General features: G+C 42.3%; 1 protein-coding gene across 1 annotated transcript in view; it reads left to right on the top strand.

Moving 5' to 3' along the window:
- Nucleotides 1-19,337, top strand: part of rasgrf1 (Ras protein specific guanine nucleotide releasing factor 1) — a 75,517-nt gene that overhangs the window by 50,677 nt on the left and 5,503 nt on the right. Inside the window, exons 14-22 of the mRNA XM_068017650.1 lie at nucleotides 1,079-1,327; nucleotides 2,552-2,922; nucleotides 5,283-5,408; nucleotides 6,579-6,749; nucleotides 9,371-9,477; nucleotides 15,282-15,394; nucleotides 16,301-16,361; nucleotides 16,456-16,550; nucleotides 17,776-17,860. Coding sequence (XP_067873751.1) covers nucleotides 1,079-1,327; nucleotides 2,552-2,922; nucleotides 5,283-5,408; nucleotides 6,579-6,749; nucleotides 9,371-9,477; nucleotides 15,282-15,394; nucleotides 16,301-16,361; nucleotides 16,456-16,550; nucleotides 17,776-17,860 — 1,378 coding nt within the window. The remainder of the gene's footprint in view (nucleotides 1-1,078; nucleotides 1,328-2,551; nucleotides 2,923-5,282; nucleotides 5,409-6,578; nucleotides 6,750-9,370; nucleotides 9,478-15,281; nucleotides 15,395-16,300; nucleotides 16,362-16,455; nucleotides 16,551-17,775; nucleotides 17,861-19,337) is intronic.

The raw sequence follows: 19,337 nt of genomic DNA, 5'->3' as shown, positions 1-19,337 counted from the left end.
TTCCCCATAGGACCCACAAACTCTCCCTGTTGTACCCAATGGAATATTGTCCACTCTCTACCAGTGATAAACTATGGGATGTACCTTTTCCTGTGAATTCCTGGATAATTTTCCCTGCTATTAACATTCAGCATTCCCAGGTCCCACATGTGGTGGGTTTGTGCAATACTGTTCTCCTGCTACAGTGATCCAACAGCAAGCCATCCATCCTTGGACCATAGAATCATACAGCAGAGAAAGGCCATTCAGCCCATCATGCCTGTGCCAGCTCTCTGAAAGAACTATCCAATTAGTCCCACTCCCCTGCTCTTTCCCCACAGTCCAGTAAATTTTTTTCCTTTCAAGTATTTATCCAGTTCCCTTTTGAAATTTACTATTGAATTTGTTTCCATAAACCTTTAAGGCAATGCATTCCAGATCACAACTAACTGTGTAAAAACACGTAAATAGTGATCTCCTGCTGTATCAGCTGTCTTCCTTTCCTCCAGCTATCCTCCGAGAGCTACATTAATGGCTGAACTGGGAATTGGGTTTGTGTTTCTTGTGCAAAAGGCAGAGATGCAACCACTGAGACTCTATAAAGATTTAGGGATAGAGGTCATTAGAGAAAATTTCAGTATTTGGTGAATGGGGAGAAGGGGACATAACCATTGCAGAAACCAAAATGGATGGACTTATCACACCTCATATATTCCTCCATGAGTTTGCACTATGGCGAATGACGAATCTGGGCTTCAATTAAACCCAAGACCCAGAATTTAAAGGAGGATGCTTTAACCACCCACTGCCCACGTCTTCAATATTAACATAACACAGAAATATAGGAAAAGGAGGAGGCCATTCAGCCCCTTGACCCTGTTCTGTCATTCAATTAGATCGTGGATGATCTATACCTAAACTTCATTGCCCATCTTGGTCTGTGACCCTTAATACCTTTGCCTAACAAAAACCTATCAAACTTTATCTGGCTCCATCCAGGTGTGCACACTACAGGATCAATGTCTTCATAAATTCTACAGATAATCTTAACACGCTTCCCTGAATACGTTGCTGATTCTATTTTTACTGTGATTGGCAGGTCTGACACGAGCCTGTACTGTGATGATGTTGATATACGGTTCAGCAAAACCCTCAATTCCTGCAAAGTTCTCCAGATTCGCTATGCAAGTGTGGAACGCTTGTTGGAACGGCTGACTGATCTGCGCTTCTTGAGTATAGACTTCCTCAACACGTTCTTGCATTCATATCGAGTTTTCACTACAGCTGATGTTGTGCTGGACAAGCTCATCACCATCTACAAGAAGCCAATAAGTGCAATACCTGCAAGGTGAAGTCCATTTGTGGGACATTTCCCTGTTCATGTGTAACACATTCAAGGCGTGTGAGTGAGTAAGAGGGGGACCAATTAAAGTTTATCCACCATTCAATGAATCAAACAATAAAAGAGGCAGATTTACTGTGATCACTCAATATCATGAACAAAATCATCAAATTCCTGTTTCAATGGGGGCATTTATGAATATTTTTATTAAATCAGCAAGCGATACAACTAGATAAAGGATACATTTGATATAATTGCACAGTACAATTCCCAGGCATAAATTATTGATGATGAATTTTTCTATCATGTTTCTCTAATTTAAAACCAAAGAATGTTTTACGGTGAGTGATCCAAGAGTGTGAGTGAGCCGAGTGAACATGTGAGATAGGGACTACAACCATTTCACTCCTGTAGCCAATCGCCTGTGACCAGAATTGTCTGTTAGAAACCTGACATGCTCTGGTGATTTGATTATTTATTCATTTAATTCTTTACATTGTTGGACACAATGGGATGACAGTTCATTGGTGCCCAATTTCAGGTATTGAAGCCGCAAGGTGTGCCCACACCATCGGCCTGAGTCTGGCCCAATATTGTACCCCAGCCTCCATTTACATGTTATGGATGAGCTGCAGCCTGATCATGCTTCTGCCAGTTCAAATCTTGGGCCATCTACTTCACGGGCAGAGGTCCTCAAGGAAGTGCCAAGAGAGGGAGAAATGGTGGAGTCACAGGCTGGCAGAAGCCCCTCATTCTTACTCCTCCTGGCTCCACAAGCTCTTTGTGAAACTAGTTTTCTTTGGGTGAAGACGGCTGAAAAAGCCAGAGCTGACCACATCCGACTACCGCCCACCACTCGCAGACCAGTTCCCATGCGGAGGCTTACCATGCATGTTAGGGCCTTTACATTTAGAAACAGAAAAGTTTAGGGAACAAAAGGAGGCTATTCAAACATCATGTCCATTGCCCCCATTTGATGCCTGTAAATAAGCTGCAACAATGTCCAATTTCTACTCCAGTCAATCTTTCCAACCAACTTCTCCAAAAACAAATTTAGAATGTTAATCATCATCTGATCTGAAGAGGTAACACTGATGAAACTTTCCCTCTAAGCAAAGTGTGTTTCATTTCACAGTACAACCTATTCATGAAATGATGCTGTCAGTTAAATAAAATAGAGTAATTATATTTCAGCAGTCATATTTATGTTTGATTTCCTCTCAAATGTAGGTCACTCGAATTGTTTCTTGCAAGCAGTCAAAATAATAAGCTTCTGTACAGGGAGCCCCCGAAATCTCCTCGAGCCAGTCGGAAATTTTCCTCCCCACCACCTCTATCCATTTCCAAGACATCATCACCAATTCGGAGGAGGAAACTTTCCCTGAACATCCCAATTATTACTGGAGGGAAGGCTTTGGATCTGGCCACAATGACTTGCTCAGCCAACGGCTATGCAGGCATGTATTCTTCCTCATCTCCCTTCAGTAAGACCACCCTGGATATCAATAAGCTATACGTGTCAAGCACTTATTCCAATAAACTCCCTGATGAGCCAGAAACCAAATTGGACAAACCTGAAGATGCTGGGCCCAGCAAAGGAGGTGAGCTACTAATGCGTTTACAGAGCACAACACAAATAGTGTGTTGATGAGTACAGGTGAGGAAAGAGGACAGTGCCCTTGATAAGGTGGTAATGAGTCACCTTGAACTGCTGCAGTCCATGTGGTGCAGGTGCGCCCACATTGCTGGTAGTTCGGGGGGGTTCCAGGATTTCGACCCTGCAAAGGTGAAGAAACGGCGATATATTTCCAAGTCAGGAAGGTGAGTGACTTGGAGGGAACCTGCAGGTAGTGGTGTTCCCATTCATCTGATGTACAGTGAGCACCAGGTGATAGGAAATAATTCATTTCAGTCGTGTAGATGTTAGTAATTGTATGTGCCCAGTCATTTGCAGATTTTTGACCAAGCATTCCAACTTACCTGGAACAGTCCCACTTTTGAGAAATATGCCCCAGTATCCTGGTTAGCTAGCTCAAGACTACTTAAATGTGACCATATTTGTACGAGTGAGATCAGTGATGACAAATCATTCCTCATAGTGCGTCACCATAAATTAACAAATAATTTCATTGCAAAGTTGATTCTCATTGCCGAGCATTGAAGTGAGGTGATATCAGCCAAAGAATCCCAGGGAACATCAAGCCCAGGTAGAGGATCACACCCTGAAATTATCTCATGGATACCAGCATATGAATGATTAATGCACTTGTCTGAAACTCCTCTCTGTGCTATCTCAGTGGAAGTTCCAAGCTCTTGCTTGTATAGCAATACATTACAGCCTTTCACTATTTCTATTTCTCAGCTGCACTGTGTTACCTCCTATAACCTATCTCCGAATTTTATGGTTGGTACCAAAATGGTGCACAGTGCACTTCCAGGTTGTAATGAGCTTGTACTTCCTGTCTGCCATATGGCTTAGAATGCCATTTAGCACCCAAATAACAGACCAATCTGTTTATGCTGCAGGAATAGTTAATAATTAGCTGAAGTGTGCAAACGTCATGACCTTTCTCTTAAAGCAATTGGCCGGCAAGTGCTGGAAAAAGGACAACTCATCCCAGCTTATCATCTAAAAAATGTATTTACGTAAACAGATTGCATTTACAGTCAACCTTTAGCGCCAGGCATCTGTATGGACAATAAAGTTAGTCTTTTACTGAAAAATGTTGACAATGAGAGGCCAATTATTCTAGCATGGCTCCCAGTTGAAGAGAGAAATCTCTCTCAATGATCTGGATGTAGGGACCAAATGTTATATTTCCAACTTTGCTGATGACACAAAACTAGGTGGGAATGTGAGTTCTGAGGAGGATGCAAAGAGGCTTCAAGGAGATTTAGACAGGCTAAGTGAGTGGGCAAGAACATGGCAGATGGAATATAACGTGGAGAAATGTGAAGTGATCCACTTTGCTATGAAGAACAGAAATGCAGAGCATTTCTTAAATGGTGAGATATTGGGAAGTGTTGATGTCCAAAGGGTCCTGGGTGTCCTTGTTCATGAGTTACTGAGAGCTAACATGTAGGTTCAGCAACCAATTAGAAATATAGGAGCAGGAGTGGGCCATTCAGCCCATCGAGCCTGCCCCGCCATTCAGTATAATCATTGCTGATCATCCACTTCAATGCCTTTTTCCCACACTATCCTCATATCCCCTTAGGAAGGCAAATGGTATGTTGGCCTTTATTGCAAGGGGTTTTGAGTACAGGAGTAAAGATGTCTTGCTGCAATTGTATAGAGCCTTTGGTGAGACTGCACCTGGAGTATTGTGTACAGTTCTGGTCTCCTTATCTAAGGAAGGATATACTTGTCATAGAGGGAGTGCAATGAAGGTTCACCAGACTGATCTCTGGGATAGTGGGATTATCTCATGAAGAGAGATTGAGGAGGCTGGGCCTGTATTCTCTAGAGTATAGAAGAATGAGAGGTGATCTCATTGAAGCATACAGAATTCTTACAGGACTCAACAGGGTAGATGCAGGAAGGATGTTTCCCCTGGCTGGTGAGTCTAGAACCAGGGGACACAGTCTCAGAATAACAGTAGGCCATTTTGGACTCGAGGAGGAATTTCTTCACTCAGAGAATCTTTGGAATTTTCTACCCCAGAGGGCTGTGGAGGCTCAGTCATTGAGTATATTCAAGACAGAGTTCGATAGATTCCTAGATATTAAAGATATCAAGGAATATGGGGATAGTGCGGGAAAATGGCATTGAGGTAGAAGATCAGCCATGATCTAGTTGAATGGCACAGCAGGTTCGAGGGGCCGAATAGCCTACTTCTGCTCCTATTTCCTATTATCCAGTTTTATTCCCTGGATTTGGGCAGGACTCTGCGCCAAAGAGCTGAAAGGACAAAGAGCATTCAACCCTCCAAACATTTAATTAATCTCTTGTTGTAATCAGGTGCAGGCAAGACAGTCAAGGAGGATTCTGAGAATGAGCAGGCTCTTAGTGATGAGGCTGAGACAGAAACATCACCAACAAAATCTCCAACAACACCAAAAAAACTGAAAGGCAAGAACTCTTCAGGTAAGGATCCAGGACCCTGGTATGTTTCCAGCTCACCAGGAGCATAACTCCAAATCTACCACCCTCCCAATCTCTGTAACCACCGCCAGCTCTGCAACCTCTGAAATCTCTGCGCTCCTCCAATTCTGGCCTCTTGCACATCCCCAATTTTATCACGCCAACATTGTTGGCCGTACCTTCAGCTGTCTGAGCCCAAAGTTCTGGAATTCCCTGCATAAACCTCTTTCCTCCATTAATCTGCTCCTTAAAACCTACCTCTTTGACCAAGTTTTTGGTCACCTGCCCTAATATCTCTTTATGTGGTCCAGTGTCAGATTTGGTCTGATGATGCTCCTGTGAAGCACATTGGGATGGTTTACTATGGTCCAGGTGTTCTCTAAATGCAAGTTGTTGTTGTTACTTTACTGAAACATATTCAGATATTATTTCTCCATCTCCGAGAATATTTTTGTATATCCCCTTAATACTTTTTCAGAATATTGTATTTCTTTATAAGTCTTACCAATCCATTCAGCAGGGATAGATTGGAGACCCTTGTTTTTGTTGATTTCTTCATTTTATGTTTAAGTAACAAAGTTCTTGAAATAAACATGTGACCACTAATTCAATTGAATAAAATTGTTATCTTAGTGAAGGCATAACCTGTTTAAAATAATTAGGTTAATATTGGCCTGAAAATCACAGGCAAGGGCATCTTATAATAGGCAATAAAATTCATACCTTAATATTCATATACCGTAATTCCAAAATCTCAAACATCTGCAGTTAGAGAAATCAGGGAGGATTATTGATATATTTCTTTTGTTTCAATTTATTTATTTCTACTCCCTTCCCACAATCTTCTAAAATCACAGTCACTGTATTGTACAGAGAACGATGCTATATTGTATAATCACAGTCACTGTGTTCTGTAGTGAATGATAAAGCCACTAGCACACAGAATGACACTCTATAATTATATAGTTGCTTTATTATATGGAAAAAGATAATGTCATTAATATAGAAAATCATACAGTTGCTGTACTATCGAGTATGACTGTCTCTATATTAGAGAATATTACATAGATTGGCACAGCCACTATAAGCTGCACCATATATAGAAATAATGACTGAAAATGACCAGGTGTTGTGGAATTGGGATCACCTGAATGATCTGTTGTGACTCTGCAGAATTCTCCTTGTTTTCCTACAATAATGGAGTGGTGGTCACATCCAGCCGGGAGATGGACAATAATCGCAGCGCGCTCTCAGCAACCTCAGCTTTTGCCATTGCCACAGCAGGAGCCAACGAGGGCACTCCAACCAAGGAGAAGTTCAGGCGGATGTCCCTGGCCACTGCAGGTACATATTGCACGTTGGCACATGGGAGCCAAGCTCTACGCTGGAGTTTTACCGATAATAATTCTTGGTAACTGATTCTATAAATGTCAATGGTGCGGTACTGAACCAGGAGAAGGGAGGTCTCAGATTTGAGCAGTTAGTTCATCTCAGCCAGGGCTGTGGGGACTGACATACAAGGAATTGTCTTTTTAATTTATAAAACAAGCAGGAACAGTATGAATGAAGGAAACAAACTGTGGAGTACATCCCATAAAGTTCCACAGATTAATCAGTGCATCCTGTGGGATAATGGGTCAAGCAACCCCATGGAATTCTATTCTTGATATAATTTCTCTATTAATGAAGGTAACACAGTGAATTATATCTGAGGTTGCAGTGTATCAGTGTTAGAATCATAGAATCATACAGCACAGAAGGAGCTCATTTGGCCCATCGTGCCTGTGCCAGCTCTTTGAAGGGGTGTTGTAGAGGGGTCTGTGTTATACACAGCATAATATATGTGGTTGTTAATAAGGGAGTGTGGGATATATCACACTATGGTTTTCTCACAAACAGTATTTTATATCAGTGAATATTTTGAAGAGGGGCATGCTACAGAAAGCTTCATTTGCCTGTTGGTGAGACAGTCTTGGAGTGTAAATGTCCCATTGTGTGAAGGGTGCAATAGAGAGCACAGGGTAGATCCTGATGGTGCAAAAGTGTAAAACAGGTGATTGCGAGCTGGTGAGATTGAAGTCAATGGAACTAGAAATGGGGAGAGATGTAAATCTGCTGCTGACTTGCCATCCCCAATTTCACACTATTGCACAAAGTCAGGATCTACCCTTCTGTTTTATAAAATCACCCTAAAGTGCAGGGATGGAGGGAATGAAATTCTCTTGAGATTCTCCTGCAAATCTGCTGCAATTTCTAAGAGCTGCGGAGACCCTGGAAAAACGGCATAACCAACAGTTTTTTTCCACCGTTGATGAAGTTATGGCAGTCAAGCAGGAGAAATCCTATGAAAATTTTTCCCCAGAGTGAGAGAGAGATGTGCTCCATGAGGCAGAGGGGGTAACTATTCTTTGGCAAAGGCCAAAAGCTGTCGGTATCTGATCTCCCCCCACCCCCGTTGTATATCCTCACCCGATTTCTCTTTCCAAAGGTTGGGCATCTTGTATAATGGGTGGCTGATCCAATATCCCCAGTGTTTATCTCTGCCAAAGTTAAACCTTACCCTCTGGAGTTGTCATTCTCATGTGTCTCTGTTATTTGCAGGGCTCTTTTTAAAACATGCCAGAGATTAGTTCACACATCACTCTCATTGGTGAATCCCAACACCCTAAATCTTCAGGAATGTGTCTCCTTGACTTGAGATGCAGGGGAAATTTCAGTAATGCAAACGGCTACACATGAACATACAAATTAGGAGCAGGAGTAGGCCACTCCGCCTTTCAAGCCTGCTCCACCATTCAATAAGTTCATGGCTGAACTGATTACTCCACATTTCCACCTACCCCCGATAACCTTCCATCCATCAATAGCAAACCCTGTTTTGTGTAACTGTACTGGACAATTTTATGGTTATATCAGATCTATGTTACATCTCTGAAAGACAGGCAGTGAAGGAGAAGATTGCAGCCTAATCTTTATACACTTATAAGCTTTTATTTACAGAGATACACATTACAACCTTGCACCTCCAAACCCAACAACCACAGTTTCAGTCTGTTCCTATATAGGATCACAAGTGAATCCCTAGTTAATGCCCATCACCTGAATACAATTAAACATAACTAATGTACAATTAACATAAAATCTCATATTAGTCTTTGAAGGTGTTAGGGCACCACATTACGCCTTGTTCTTATGTTTAACACAGAGTAAATGTATGTAACAGACAGTGAGTGTAATGTAAAAGTGACATCCTTTGTAAATAACAAAAGGTTGAATCATAAGAGATTGCAACTCTGGGAACTGAACTAATCCTTGGTAACTTATTTTAAATGAACAGTGATTTTTTACCTTTCTTTGAAGAATTCCAATTTGCCAATTTCTTTCCGACTGTCTCTTGGCTGTTTTTATAAAGATTTTGAAAATGCTTCTCGTGTAGAATCATTTGATCTATAAGACAACTTCCAGTGAATGGGATTTTCCAACCGACTGTTCCCTCATCTTCTGCTCAAGCAGAACTATCTCTTCCAGAATGAAATTACCAGAACATCTTGGATTTTCAATGTCTGTTATCTCAGAAAGGAATAGTTAGTCAAATGCAAAAACAACTAATCATGAACATACAATATATTTGAAATCATATGTTACAATCTCCCTGGTAATAGGAGGGAGTCTAACAATAACCTTTGCAATGTCATATCAGAATAGGTCTGATGTAAGACTTTAGTGATTAAACTCCCTAAACATGGGATAGTATTTCCACTTTTGGCAATCTAGGTACAAACTGCACTCGAAATTATGTTACTTATTGATTTCAGCAGAATCCTAGGAAATTTGGTGAGAGGTTTTTCAGATATATAATCATATACTCAAAAGGGGGGGTGCTAACATATCATTATAAGATGTGCTTATCTCATTTGTATCTTTCTCTGTTTACTTATTTCTGAGTTTTCTGCTATCGATTCTAGGCTTTCCTGCTGACCAGAGAATTTGTGACAAAGAGTTTGTCATTCGAAGAGCAGCAACGAATCGTGTGCTTAATGTGTTGCGACATTGGGTCTCAAAGCATTCCCAGGTAGAGTTCGGCCATGAACATTAGCCCGGCTAATAGGACTGATATTAACATCAATTCCTCTCTGTTTCTTTGGAAACAAAACTAGCTTCTACTGGGAGTGTGCATCCCACACCAACACGAATTGGCTGATCCCCTATCATGCTGTAATCATTGACTCAAGTGTGTGACGAGCCATGGTAATCGTAACTCTACAATTTCAGTAAACTGTTACGACCAAGTGAGAAAGAGGTCAAGCTTCCCTTTCAGTCTTTACCTGGTCTTACTGTAACAGAGTTTAATTTTTAATACATTGTGTTTTTAGCTCCCCCTTGGTGAATCCTTGTTCACCGCTTTCCAATTATAAGGCAAAGAAACCAGCACAAACAGGCTTTCTTAAGTTTAAAGAAGAAACGTTGAAAATTATTAAACTAATTCGGTTGACGCCTACAGATACACGGAACACCCACGCTAGCATGCATACACGATACACACATACAAATAGAGACAGAAAAGGGCAGAAGAAAAATAAAGTGGAATAGTTTGAGGCAATATCTTAAGAGTTTTGTTACAGTTCTTCGAGCTCACTGTAGAGTCCTTGATTGTAGATAGATCTTGCTTTTTGTTGGGGCCCAGTATTCTTCTTAAACCTTGTTCGCTGTAGGAGACTTTTCTCTCTTGGGGTTCATGTGTCTTCAGTGGATTCAGAGGCTTGTGGGGAAGAGATGGGATCAGACAGGAGAGATCTTCTCAATCCAGGAGCAAACAGTCTTTCTGAGTTCAAATTGTTTGTTCAATTCAGAAAAAACCCCAGGTTGCCAAGCAGGTTAGTCATGTGACTAACTGGTCTGACCACATCTTGGATTGTCTCACCTTAGCTGTCTCTGGAATGTTCCTCTTTCACACAATACCTGGTGATCAAGATCCATTGTGGGTTGAATGTGTCAGGGAATGGTCCTTTGTCCTTCCAAGCACCATCTGTTAATATGCAAATGTCTTCTCCAGCCACAGCTGATCTCTTTAACAGTCATTTCTTCACTCCAGTAATAGTTTAAAATCAGTGTTCATGACAAAATTAATGTGCCTCATTCTTGGCAGGTGGGGGCCTAGCATGACAAAACAATAATAAATGTGCTGATTTGAACAATTGAGGTGTTTAAGAAGATTAAAGAATTTGATGGGGTAGATAGAAGCTATTTCCTCTGGTTGGGTGGGTGGGCGGTGGTGGTGTGAGGGTGCGCAGGAGTCAAGAACAAAGGGGCCTAACCTTAAAATTAGAGCTAGGCCATTCAGGGGTAATGTCAGGAAGCACAAAAGGGCAGTAAAAATCTGGAACTCTCTCCCCAAAGAGCTGTTAAAGCTGAGGGTCAATTGATAATTTCAAAACTGAGATTGAAAGATTTTATTGGATAAGGGTATTAAGGGAATACAGAACCAAGGCAGGTAAATGGAATTAAGATACTGATTTACCATGGTCTAATTGAATAGTGGTACAGGATCAAGGGGCTGAATGGCCTCCTCCTGTTCCTGTTGTGGTGGTGGAATCAGTTCAGAACATTGTCCTTTGAATTTCAAAACTTGGGTTAAATTCAGCCCACAGGACCAAAGTCTCATCTCTTTTGAACTCTACTCTTCACATAAACTTTTGGGTGATAATTTCGACATAAATACTCCATGATGCTAAAAGTAATTCCAAAGGCCTATCCAGAACAATTTATCCATCTTCACACCTTTATATAAAACCCAGTGTGTCTAAATGTAAAACCTGTCCTAATTTAACAATCTCTCACGCAGGCGTCACATTCGTATATGGTGTAGAAAATGGGACTGGCAAACCAAAGCTCTATTTGAAATTGGGGCCAGTGTCCATTGCTGGGGCAGAGTAAATAGACCTGTGCTCTGTCAATGCTTGTGCTATATGTGGCCTGGGAGTGCTTGATGCAGGCACTAAGCACCCAAGATGAAAAAGACTTGCATTTATATAGCGCCTTTCACAACCTTAGGACATCCCAAAGTGCTTTACAGCTAATGAAGTGTTTTTTTGAAGTGCAGTCACTGTTGTAACCTAGGAAGCCCAGCAGCAAATTTGCATACAGCAAGCTCCCACAAACAGCAATGTAACAATGACCAGAGCATCAGTTTTAGTGACGTTTGAGGATGAATGTTGGCCAGTAAATTCGGTTCAAAAAGTAACATTAAGATCCCTCATCTTGATGAGCACTGAAATTCGCAAACAAAGCCAAAAATGTACCCAGTTCTATAATCCTCTAAATCCTTTTTACTAACAATCCTTTGAGGAATCTATGAGCTTCCCAAGGAGATCCCAGTACAATTTCTCCAGGCCTCTATTCTCAGCAACCAGCAGGTTCACTTCGCGAAGCATTTGTCCTTGCAATAGTTTCTCTAGTTGCATCACATTACACTACCTTCGACACAATGTGCTGTAGCAACTCACCGAGGATTTGATCGGACCTTCCTTTCCTGTGACCTCTACTGTTAAGATAGGCAAGAGCAACAGTGTTGAAGGAACACCATCAACTCCAAGTCACTGCCATCCTAACTTGGGCAGATATTGTCATTCCTTCATCATTGCTGGGCCAATATCCTGGAATTCCTGATCTATCGTTATTTTGGCAGCACCATCACCACAAGCACTGTAGCAATTCAAGAAGAACCACCACCACCTTATCAGGGTTGGTCGAGATGGGCAATAAATATAGCCTCATCCATTTCACCCACATCACAAGAATACATATAGATATATTATTTTAGAACAATTGGACACTGTGATGGCAGTCTGGCATGATGGATGAACAGAAATGGACCAAATGGCCTTCCTCGTCTGTATTTATTCCATGACTTTTCTCTCAGAAGCTGTAATCCAGGGTTATTGATGATACTGAACATGAAAGATAACGAGTGAGATTTAAGTTGAAACAGGGTTTTGGACAGAAGCTCGAGGTTATGTTGCAAGAAAGGAGAACTCACATTAAACAGTAGTTCTAAGGCTCCAAGCAAGAATTCCCTTTTCATGTTTCAATGCAGCTGACACAGTGAATTGGTTTGGAATTCCAATTACTGCTTCAAGTATACTGCTGACAACAGATTCTGGTCACTGAAGCATATTTCACACATCAGGAGAATGATGTAGCTCAGATACAGAGCCAAGTCCCAATCATAATGTTGATGGTAACCCATTTAAAATGAATCAGTTATTGTTGCTGCGCTAATTGGAACATCCAGGCCATTGCATTGACAATCAGAGAAAGAAAGATTGATGCATGGATTGATTGTCATTCAATTAATCAATCAGATTAACCTCCTCCAGATTAGTAAAAACTGGGGGAGTTGATGAGGTAATCATAGCTCCATCTTCGGCATCCATGAGGATTATAGTGTAGATCATAGAACTTCTTTTCTTTTGGGCCTCCTTATCTCGAGAGACAATGGATACGCGCCTGGAGGTGGTCAGTGGTTTGTGAAGCAGCGCCTGGAGTGGCTATAAAGGCCAATTCTAGAGTGACAGGCTCTTCCACAGGTGCTGCAGAGAAATTTGTTTGTTGGGGCTGTTGCACAATTGGCTCTCCCCTTGCGCCTCTGTCTTTTTTCCTGCCAACTACTAAGTCTCTTCGACTCGCCACAATTTAGCCCTGTCTTTATGGCTGCCCGCCAGCTCTGGCGAATGCTGGCAACTGACTCCCACGACTTGTGATCAATGTCACACGATTTCATGTCGCGTTTGCAGACGTCTTTATAACGGAGACATGGACGGCCGGTGGGTCTGATACCAGTGGCGAGCTCGCTGTACAATGTGTCTTTGGGGATCCTGCCATCTTCCATGCGGCTCACATGGCCAAGCCATCTCAAGCGCCGCTGACTCAGTAGTGTGTATAAGCTGGAGGTGTTGGCCGCTTCAAGGACTTCTGTGTTGGAGATATAGTCCTGCCACCTGATGCCAAGTATTCTCCGAAGGCAGCGAAGATGGAATGAATTGAGACGTCGCTCTTGGCTGGCATACGTTGTCCAGGCCTCGCTGCCGTAGAGCAAGGTACTGAGGACACAGGCCTGATACACTCGGACTTTTGTGTTCCGTGTCAGTGCGCCATTTTCCCACACTCTCTTGGCCAGTCTGGGCATAGCAGTGGAAGCCTTACCCATGCGCTTGTTGATTTCTGCATCTAGAGACAGGTTACTGGTGATAGTTGAGCCTAGGTAGGTGAACTCTTGAACCACTTCCAGAGCGTGGTCGCCAATATTGATGGATGGAGCATTTCTGATATCCTGCCCCATGATGTTCGTTTTCTTGAGGCTGATGGTTAGGCCAAATTCATTGCAGGCAGACGCAAACCTGTCGATGAGACTCTGCAGGCATTCTTCAGTGTGAGATGTTAAAGCAGCATCGTCAGCAAAGAGGAGTTCTCTGATGAGGACTTTCCGTACTTTGGACTTCGCTCTTAGACGGGCAAGGTTGAACAACCTGCCCCCTGATCTTGTGTGGAGGAAAATTCCTTCTTCAGAGGATTTGAACGCATGTGAAAGCAGCAGGGAGAAGAAAATCCCAAAAAGTGTGGGTGCGAGAACACAGCCCTGTTTCACACCACTCAGGATAGGAAAGGGCTCTGATGAGGAGCCACCATGTTGATCATAGAACTAACTACAGATAAATGAAGTATCACTTCATGGAGCCCTATGATCCCTGTGAAAATGGTGATGATCATTCCCTTTGCTGCCACTTAGCTTCTAGAGGTACTGTAGACTACTGTGTTTCTGTTGGTGTCAGCTTAGTTCTGTGGTAGTACACTCTTCTCTCAGGTGGAAAATCCTAGATTCAAGTCCCATTCCAAGATATAAATCAATAGTTCTAGGTTGATACTTCAGTGCAGTACAGAGGGAATTCTGTAATTTCAGAGTGCCAGTCTTTTGGATGAAATGCTGACCAAGATCCATCTATGTGGGCCAGTGTTGAAGATCCTCAGCACTATTTGTAGAACAGCAGGTCCCGGATGAAATTTATCCATCAACCAACACCACTAAAACATTAGATTGGCTAATCGTTTATTTCATTGCTGTTTGTAGGACCTTCCTGCATGCAATTTCAGTGCTGTGTTTCTTTTAATGAAACAGTGACTATACTTTAAAAGTACTCCATGGGCTGAGGAGTGCATTGGGACATTCTAACAATGTGGAAGGTGCTTTCAGGATATAATAATGGAATGGATTGCAAGTGATTTCAGTGAGTTGAGTTTCTGAGCAATACAAGTCAATGGGTTAACAACAACAACTTGCATTTATATAGTGCCTTGAATGTAGTAAAACACCCCAAGGTGCTTCACAGAAGTGTTACGAGACAAACTTTGACACCGATGACCATAAGGAGATATTAGGATAATGACTAAAAGCTTGTTTAAAGAGGTAGGTTTTAACGAGGGTCATAAAGAAAGAGACCGAGATGGAGAGGCAAAGAGATTTAGGGAAGGAATTCCAGAGCTTAGGGCTCAGACAGCTGATTGCACGGCCGCCAATAGTGGAGCGATGAAAATCAGGGATGCATAAGAGGCCAGAATTGGAGGAGCAATCTGAAGCTAACAAAGGTATGGATGAGGGTTTCAGCAGCAGACGAGCTGAGGCAATAGTGGAGACAGGTGATGTTACAGAGGTGGATGTAAGTGGTCCCGCAGATGGAGAGGATGTGGTTTTTCAAATTGACTTCAAGGTTACAAACAGCCTAGCCTTGGAATGAGGGACCAGTATATCTTCAGTTAGCCGAGAGTATTGGGAATGTTACTGGGTTATTAGGAATATTAATTGTTATCCTCCTTCATCCACAGGATTTTGAAGCAAACATTGAACTGAAAAGTAAAGTGATTGGCTTTCTAGAGGAAGTCATTCATGACCCTGAGCTGCTAACACAGGAGAGGAAAGCAGCAGCCAACATCATCAGGCAAGTTTTCCTGAGCAAGCTTACTCTCCAACAAAAATGTACAGGGGCAAAAATTCAGAATCTTAACCACAGACACAAGAAGTATTTGTTCAGACTGATCTGCTGTGGCATGCCATAGAATGTACAACACAGAAACAGGCCATTCGAACCAATTGATCCATGCTGATGATTATGCTCCACGCAAACCTTCTCCCACCCCTTTTCATCTCACCCTATCAGCATGCTCTCTATTCCTTTCTTCCTCATGTGTTTATCTGGCTTCCCCTTAAATGCATCATTGCTATTCTCCTCAACTACTCCATGTTGTAGCAAGTTCCGCATCTCACCACTTTCTGGATAAAGAAGTTTTTCCTGAATTTCCTATTGGATTTATTAGTGACTATCTTACATTGATGGTCCCCAATTCTGGACTGCCTCACAAGTGGAACCATCTTCTCTAAATGTACCCTATCAAATACTTTCATAATCTTAAAGACCTCTATCATGTCACCCCTCAGCCTTCTCTTTTCAAGAGAAAAGAGCCCCAGCCTATTTTCCTGATGGTTATTACTCAGGGAATCTGGAACATGGTGTTGATATGTGGATCCTTACCTGGTCTCTGCCTTTAAGGCCACTGTTCTAGTATTGCCCATGGGAATCAAGTAAGTGAGGCTGCATGGAAATCGCTAATGTGAATATCAGGTCAGTAAATTGTTTATATTTGTGGGGGAAAACATTTTTTTTTTAAAAATCTGCTCTAACTTTGCTCACTGCCTGTGAATTTTGTACCTGTGTGCTTTAGCCCTGTGCTGAATGTCCCAGTTAAATAGTTTGCTTACTTCAATGTTATCTACAGCTTCCAGTATTTTAAAGACCTATGTCATATCTCCCCTATGCTTAATAACGCAGAGTGTTTCCAACCTCCAGGACTTTGAGCCAAGAAGACTCAGTGGACAATCAAACAACATTGGAAGGGATAATGAACATGGTTGGTATCTATTTTTATTTGAAGTTTTTATTTGAGCCGTGACTTAAGAAATTTTCTTTTTAAAGTCACATCTTCTTTCCTCTCCCTTGGAAAGGCAGAGGAAGAGACATTTGAAAACCTCTCCGCCCTGGAGATTGCTGAGGAGTTGACTTTGTTGGATCATCTAGTCTTCGGGTGTATTCCGTACGAGTAAGTCACTGTTTAATCCACCAGGGGTGAATATCTATTTTAGGATTACGCAGTATGTACAGCACAGAAACAGGCCATTCAGCCCAACTGGTCTTTATACCTTCTCCCGCCCTTACTTCATCTCACCCAATTAGCATATCCTTCTATTCCTTTCTCCCTCATGCATTTATCAAGCTTCCCTTTAAATGTATCTATACTATTAGCCTCAACTACTCCCTGCGGTAGCAAGTTCCACATTCTAACTAGTTTCTGGGTAAAGGAGTTTCTCCTGAATTCCCTGTTGGATTTATTAGAGACTATTAGGAATGGCAGTATAGTGGTTATGTATGGGACTGGTATTCGAGTTAATTGAATAAAAAGCTAGTCTCAGTAATGGTGACCATGAAGCTGTTCGATTGTCATAAAACTGTCACAAATGTCCTTTAAGGAAGAAAATCTACTGACCTTAGCCAGTCTGGCCTTTATGTGACTCCAGACCCACAGCTCTTAACTGCCTTCTGAAATGGCTTAACAGGCCACTCAGTTGTCACCACCAACTTCTCAAGTGCAATTAGAGATGGGCAATAAGTGCTGACCTTGCCAGAAACACCCACATCCTGTGAATAAAATTTAATATTTATGACCCCAAGTTTTGGTCTCTCCCCCCCCCCCCCCCCCCCCCACAGAAGTGGAAATATCATTTCTATGCCTACTGTATGGAAACCCCTTTGTAATTTTAAAGACTTCTATTAGGGTCACCTCTCAGTCTTCTCTCTTCTAGAGAAAACAATCCCAGCCTGTTTAGTCTTTCCATCTCCATTTAGGGCGGCACAGTGGCGCAGTGGTTAGCACCGCAGCCTCACAGCTCCAGCAACCCGGGTTCAATTCTGGGTACTGCCTGTGTGGAGTTTGCAAGTTCTCCCTGTGTCTGCGTGGGTTTCCTCCGGGTGCTCCGGTTTCCTCCCACATGCCAAAGACTTGCAGGTTGATAGGTAAATTGGCCATTAGCAATTGTCCCTAGTATAGGTAGATGGTAGGGAAATATAGGGATAGGTGGGGATGTGGTAGGAATATGGAATTAGTGTAGGATTAGTATGAATGGGTGGTTGATGGTCGGCACAGACTCGGTGGGCCGAAGGGCCTGTTTCAGTGCTGTATCTCTAAACTAAACTCACAGGAGACTAGATGGTGCTAGTAAGCGAAATTTTCACACGGTTAAATGTTAACGGGTTTGTTCTCCCCACAGGGAGTTTTTTGGACAGGGCTGGATGAAACCTGAGAAGAATGAGAGAGCCCCGTACATTATGAAAACCACCAAACACTTCAATGATGTGAGTACAAACCAGCTGAGGAACCATGTTGTGTAATCTCTTCCAGCCCTACAACCCTCTGAGATATCTGCACTCCTCCTACTCCAGTCTCTTGACCATCCACGATTTTAATTGCTCCATCCTTGGTGGCTGTGCCATCAGCTGCCAAGGCCCAGGACTCTGGAATTCCTGCCCGAAACCTCTCCAACTCTCTACCTCACTTTCCTCCTTTAAGACACTCCTCAAAACCTATCTCTTTGACCAAGATTTTGGTCATCTACCTTAATATCTCCTTATGTTCCTCAGTGTCCTATTTTGTTTTATAATGCCTCTGTGAAGCACCTAGGGACATTTTGTTACATTAAAGACACTATATAAATACAAGTTGTTGTGTTTCTTCAACTAAAGTATCCTCAGTCTTTAGAGTAAGGCACATTGCAATTTACAAGACTGAGATGGACAGATTTTCCTTGGGTCAGAGATATGGATCGAAGGCAGGTAAATGGAATTGAGGTACAGATCAGCCATGAGTGACAGAGCTGGCTCAAGGGGCTGAATGGCCTACTCCTGTTTCTATAGCGGTCCAGAAGTAAGGATTTCTAAATCCATTATGAATCGCACCTTTAATAACACCCTCCAATAATGTGCTTTATCTGTGGTTCCGAAGCTTTATAAAAGGAATCTTTGGGTATCAGCTTGGATCAGTCCGTTCCATTCCTGCCTCACGGTTTCCAGCAATAACTGGATACCTGATGTACACCCCACATGAAAATCAGCCCAATGCACTTCATTTTCTCCAGGTGGATAACATGTTTCAGTTTTGTTTTGTTGGCTATTTTGACACAGCTATTAACCAATTTAAAGTAAAATAAAAGATATAAGGTTAGACTTTGGCCTGTTTTCGGGGGATGGGGGTGGGGGTTGATTGTGAGTCCTGTGGAGTCAGGGAACAATCCTGCTGCTCCTGTCTCCATAAGATGGGTTTGATTTGGGAGCCACAGGGAGGACGCTGAAGATTCCTGAGCATGGCAGGATTTGAGAAGATTCCGGAAAGGGGACCTCAACAGTAGTTGGGCCCTTCTAATTTATACATTCAAGGGAAATTCACACCTGATTTAGGCATCCATCAGGATGAGATGGACCTCAAGAGTTCAGCAATGGGACCAGAGGCTGTGCAAATTGTGGGATAGATCATCCCATTCCTAAATTGGTCTGCCTGGTGCCTGTTTTACACCTGTCAACCAGTACTGATTCCCAACCCACCCAACTTTGGATAGTCTCTTACTGTCAGTACCCTACACCCAGAAGTGAGCCTGCTCTTCAACCTGCTCTCCTCCTTGTTTCACAATCTTCTTCCTTCTGAACGATCCAGAAGGTTTTAGAGTTCCAACTGTTTTCTATTGGAATGCTCAGCTACTTGACACAGGAACAGGATAATGTCCTACTTCATAAAATTTTAGAATCTTACAGCACAGAAGGAGGTTATTCGGCCCAACTT

Source organism: Heterodontus francisci, chromosome 38, assembly GCF_036365525.1.
Source record: "Heterodontus francisci isolate sHetFra1 chromosome 38, sHetFra1.hap1, whole genome shotgun sequence".
Lineage (NCBI taxonomy): Eukaryota > Metazoa > Chordata > Chondrichthyes > Heterodontiformes > Heterodontidae > Heterodontus > Heterodontus francisci.
Note: the sequence above shows the minus strand (reverse complement) of the source record. Positions and strands in the feature narration are given on the sequence as shown.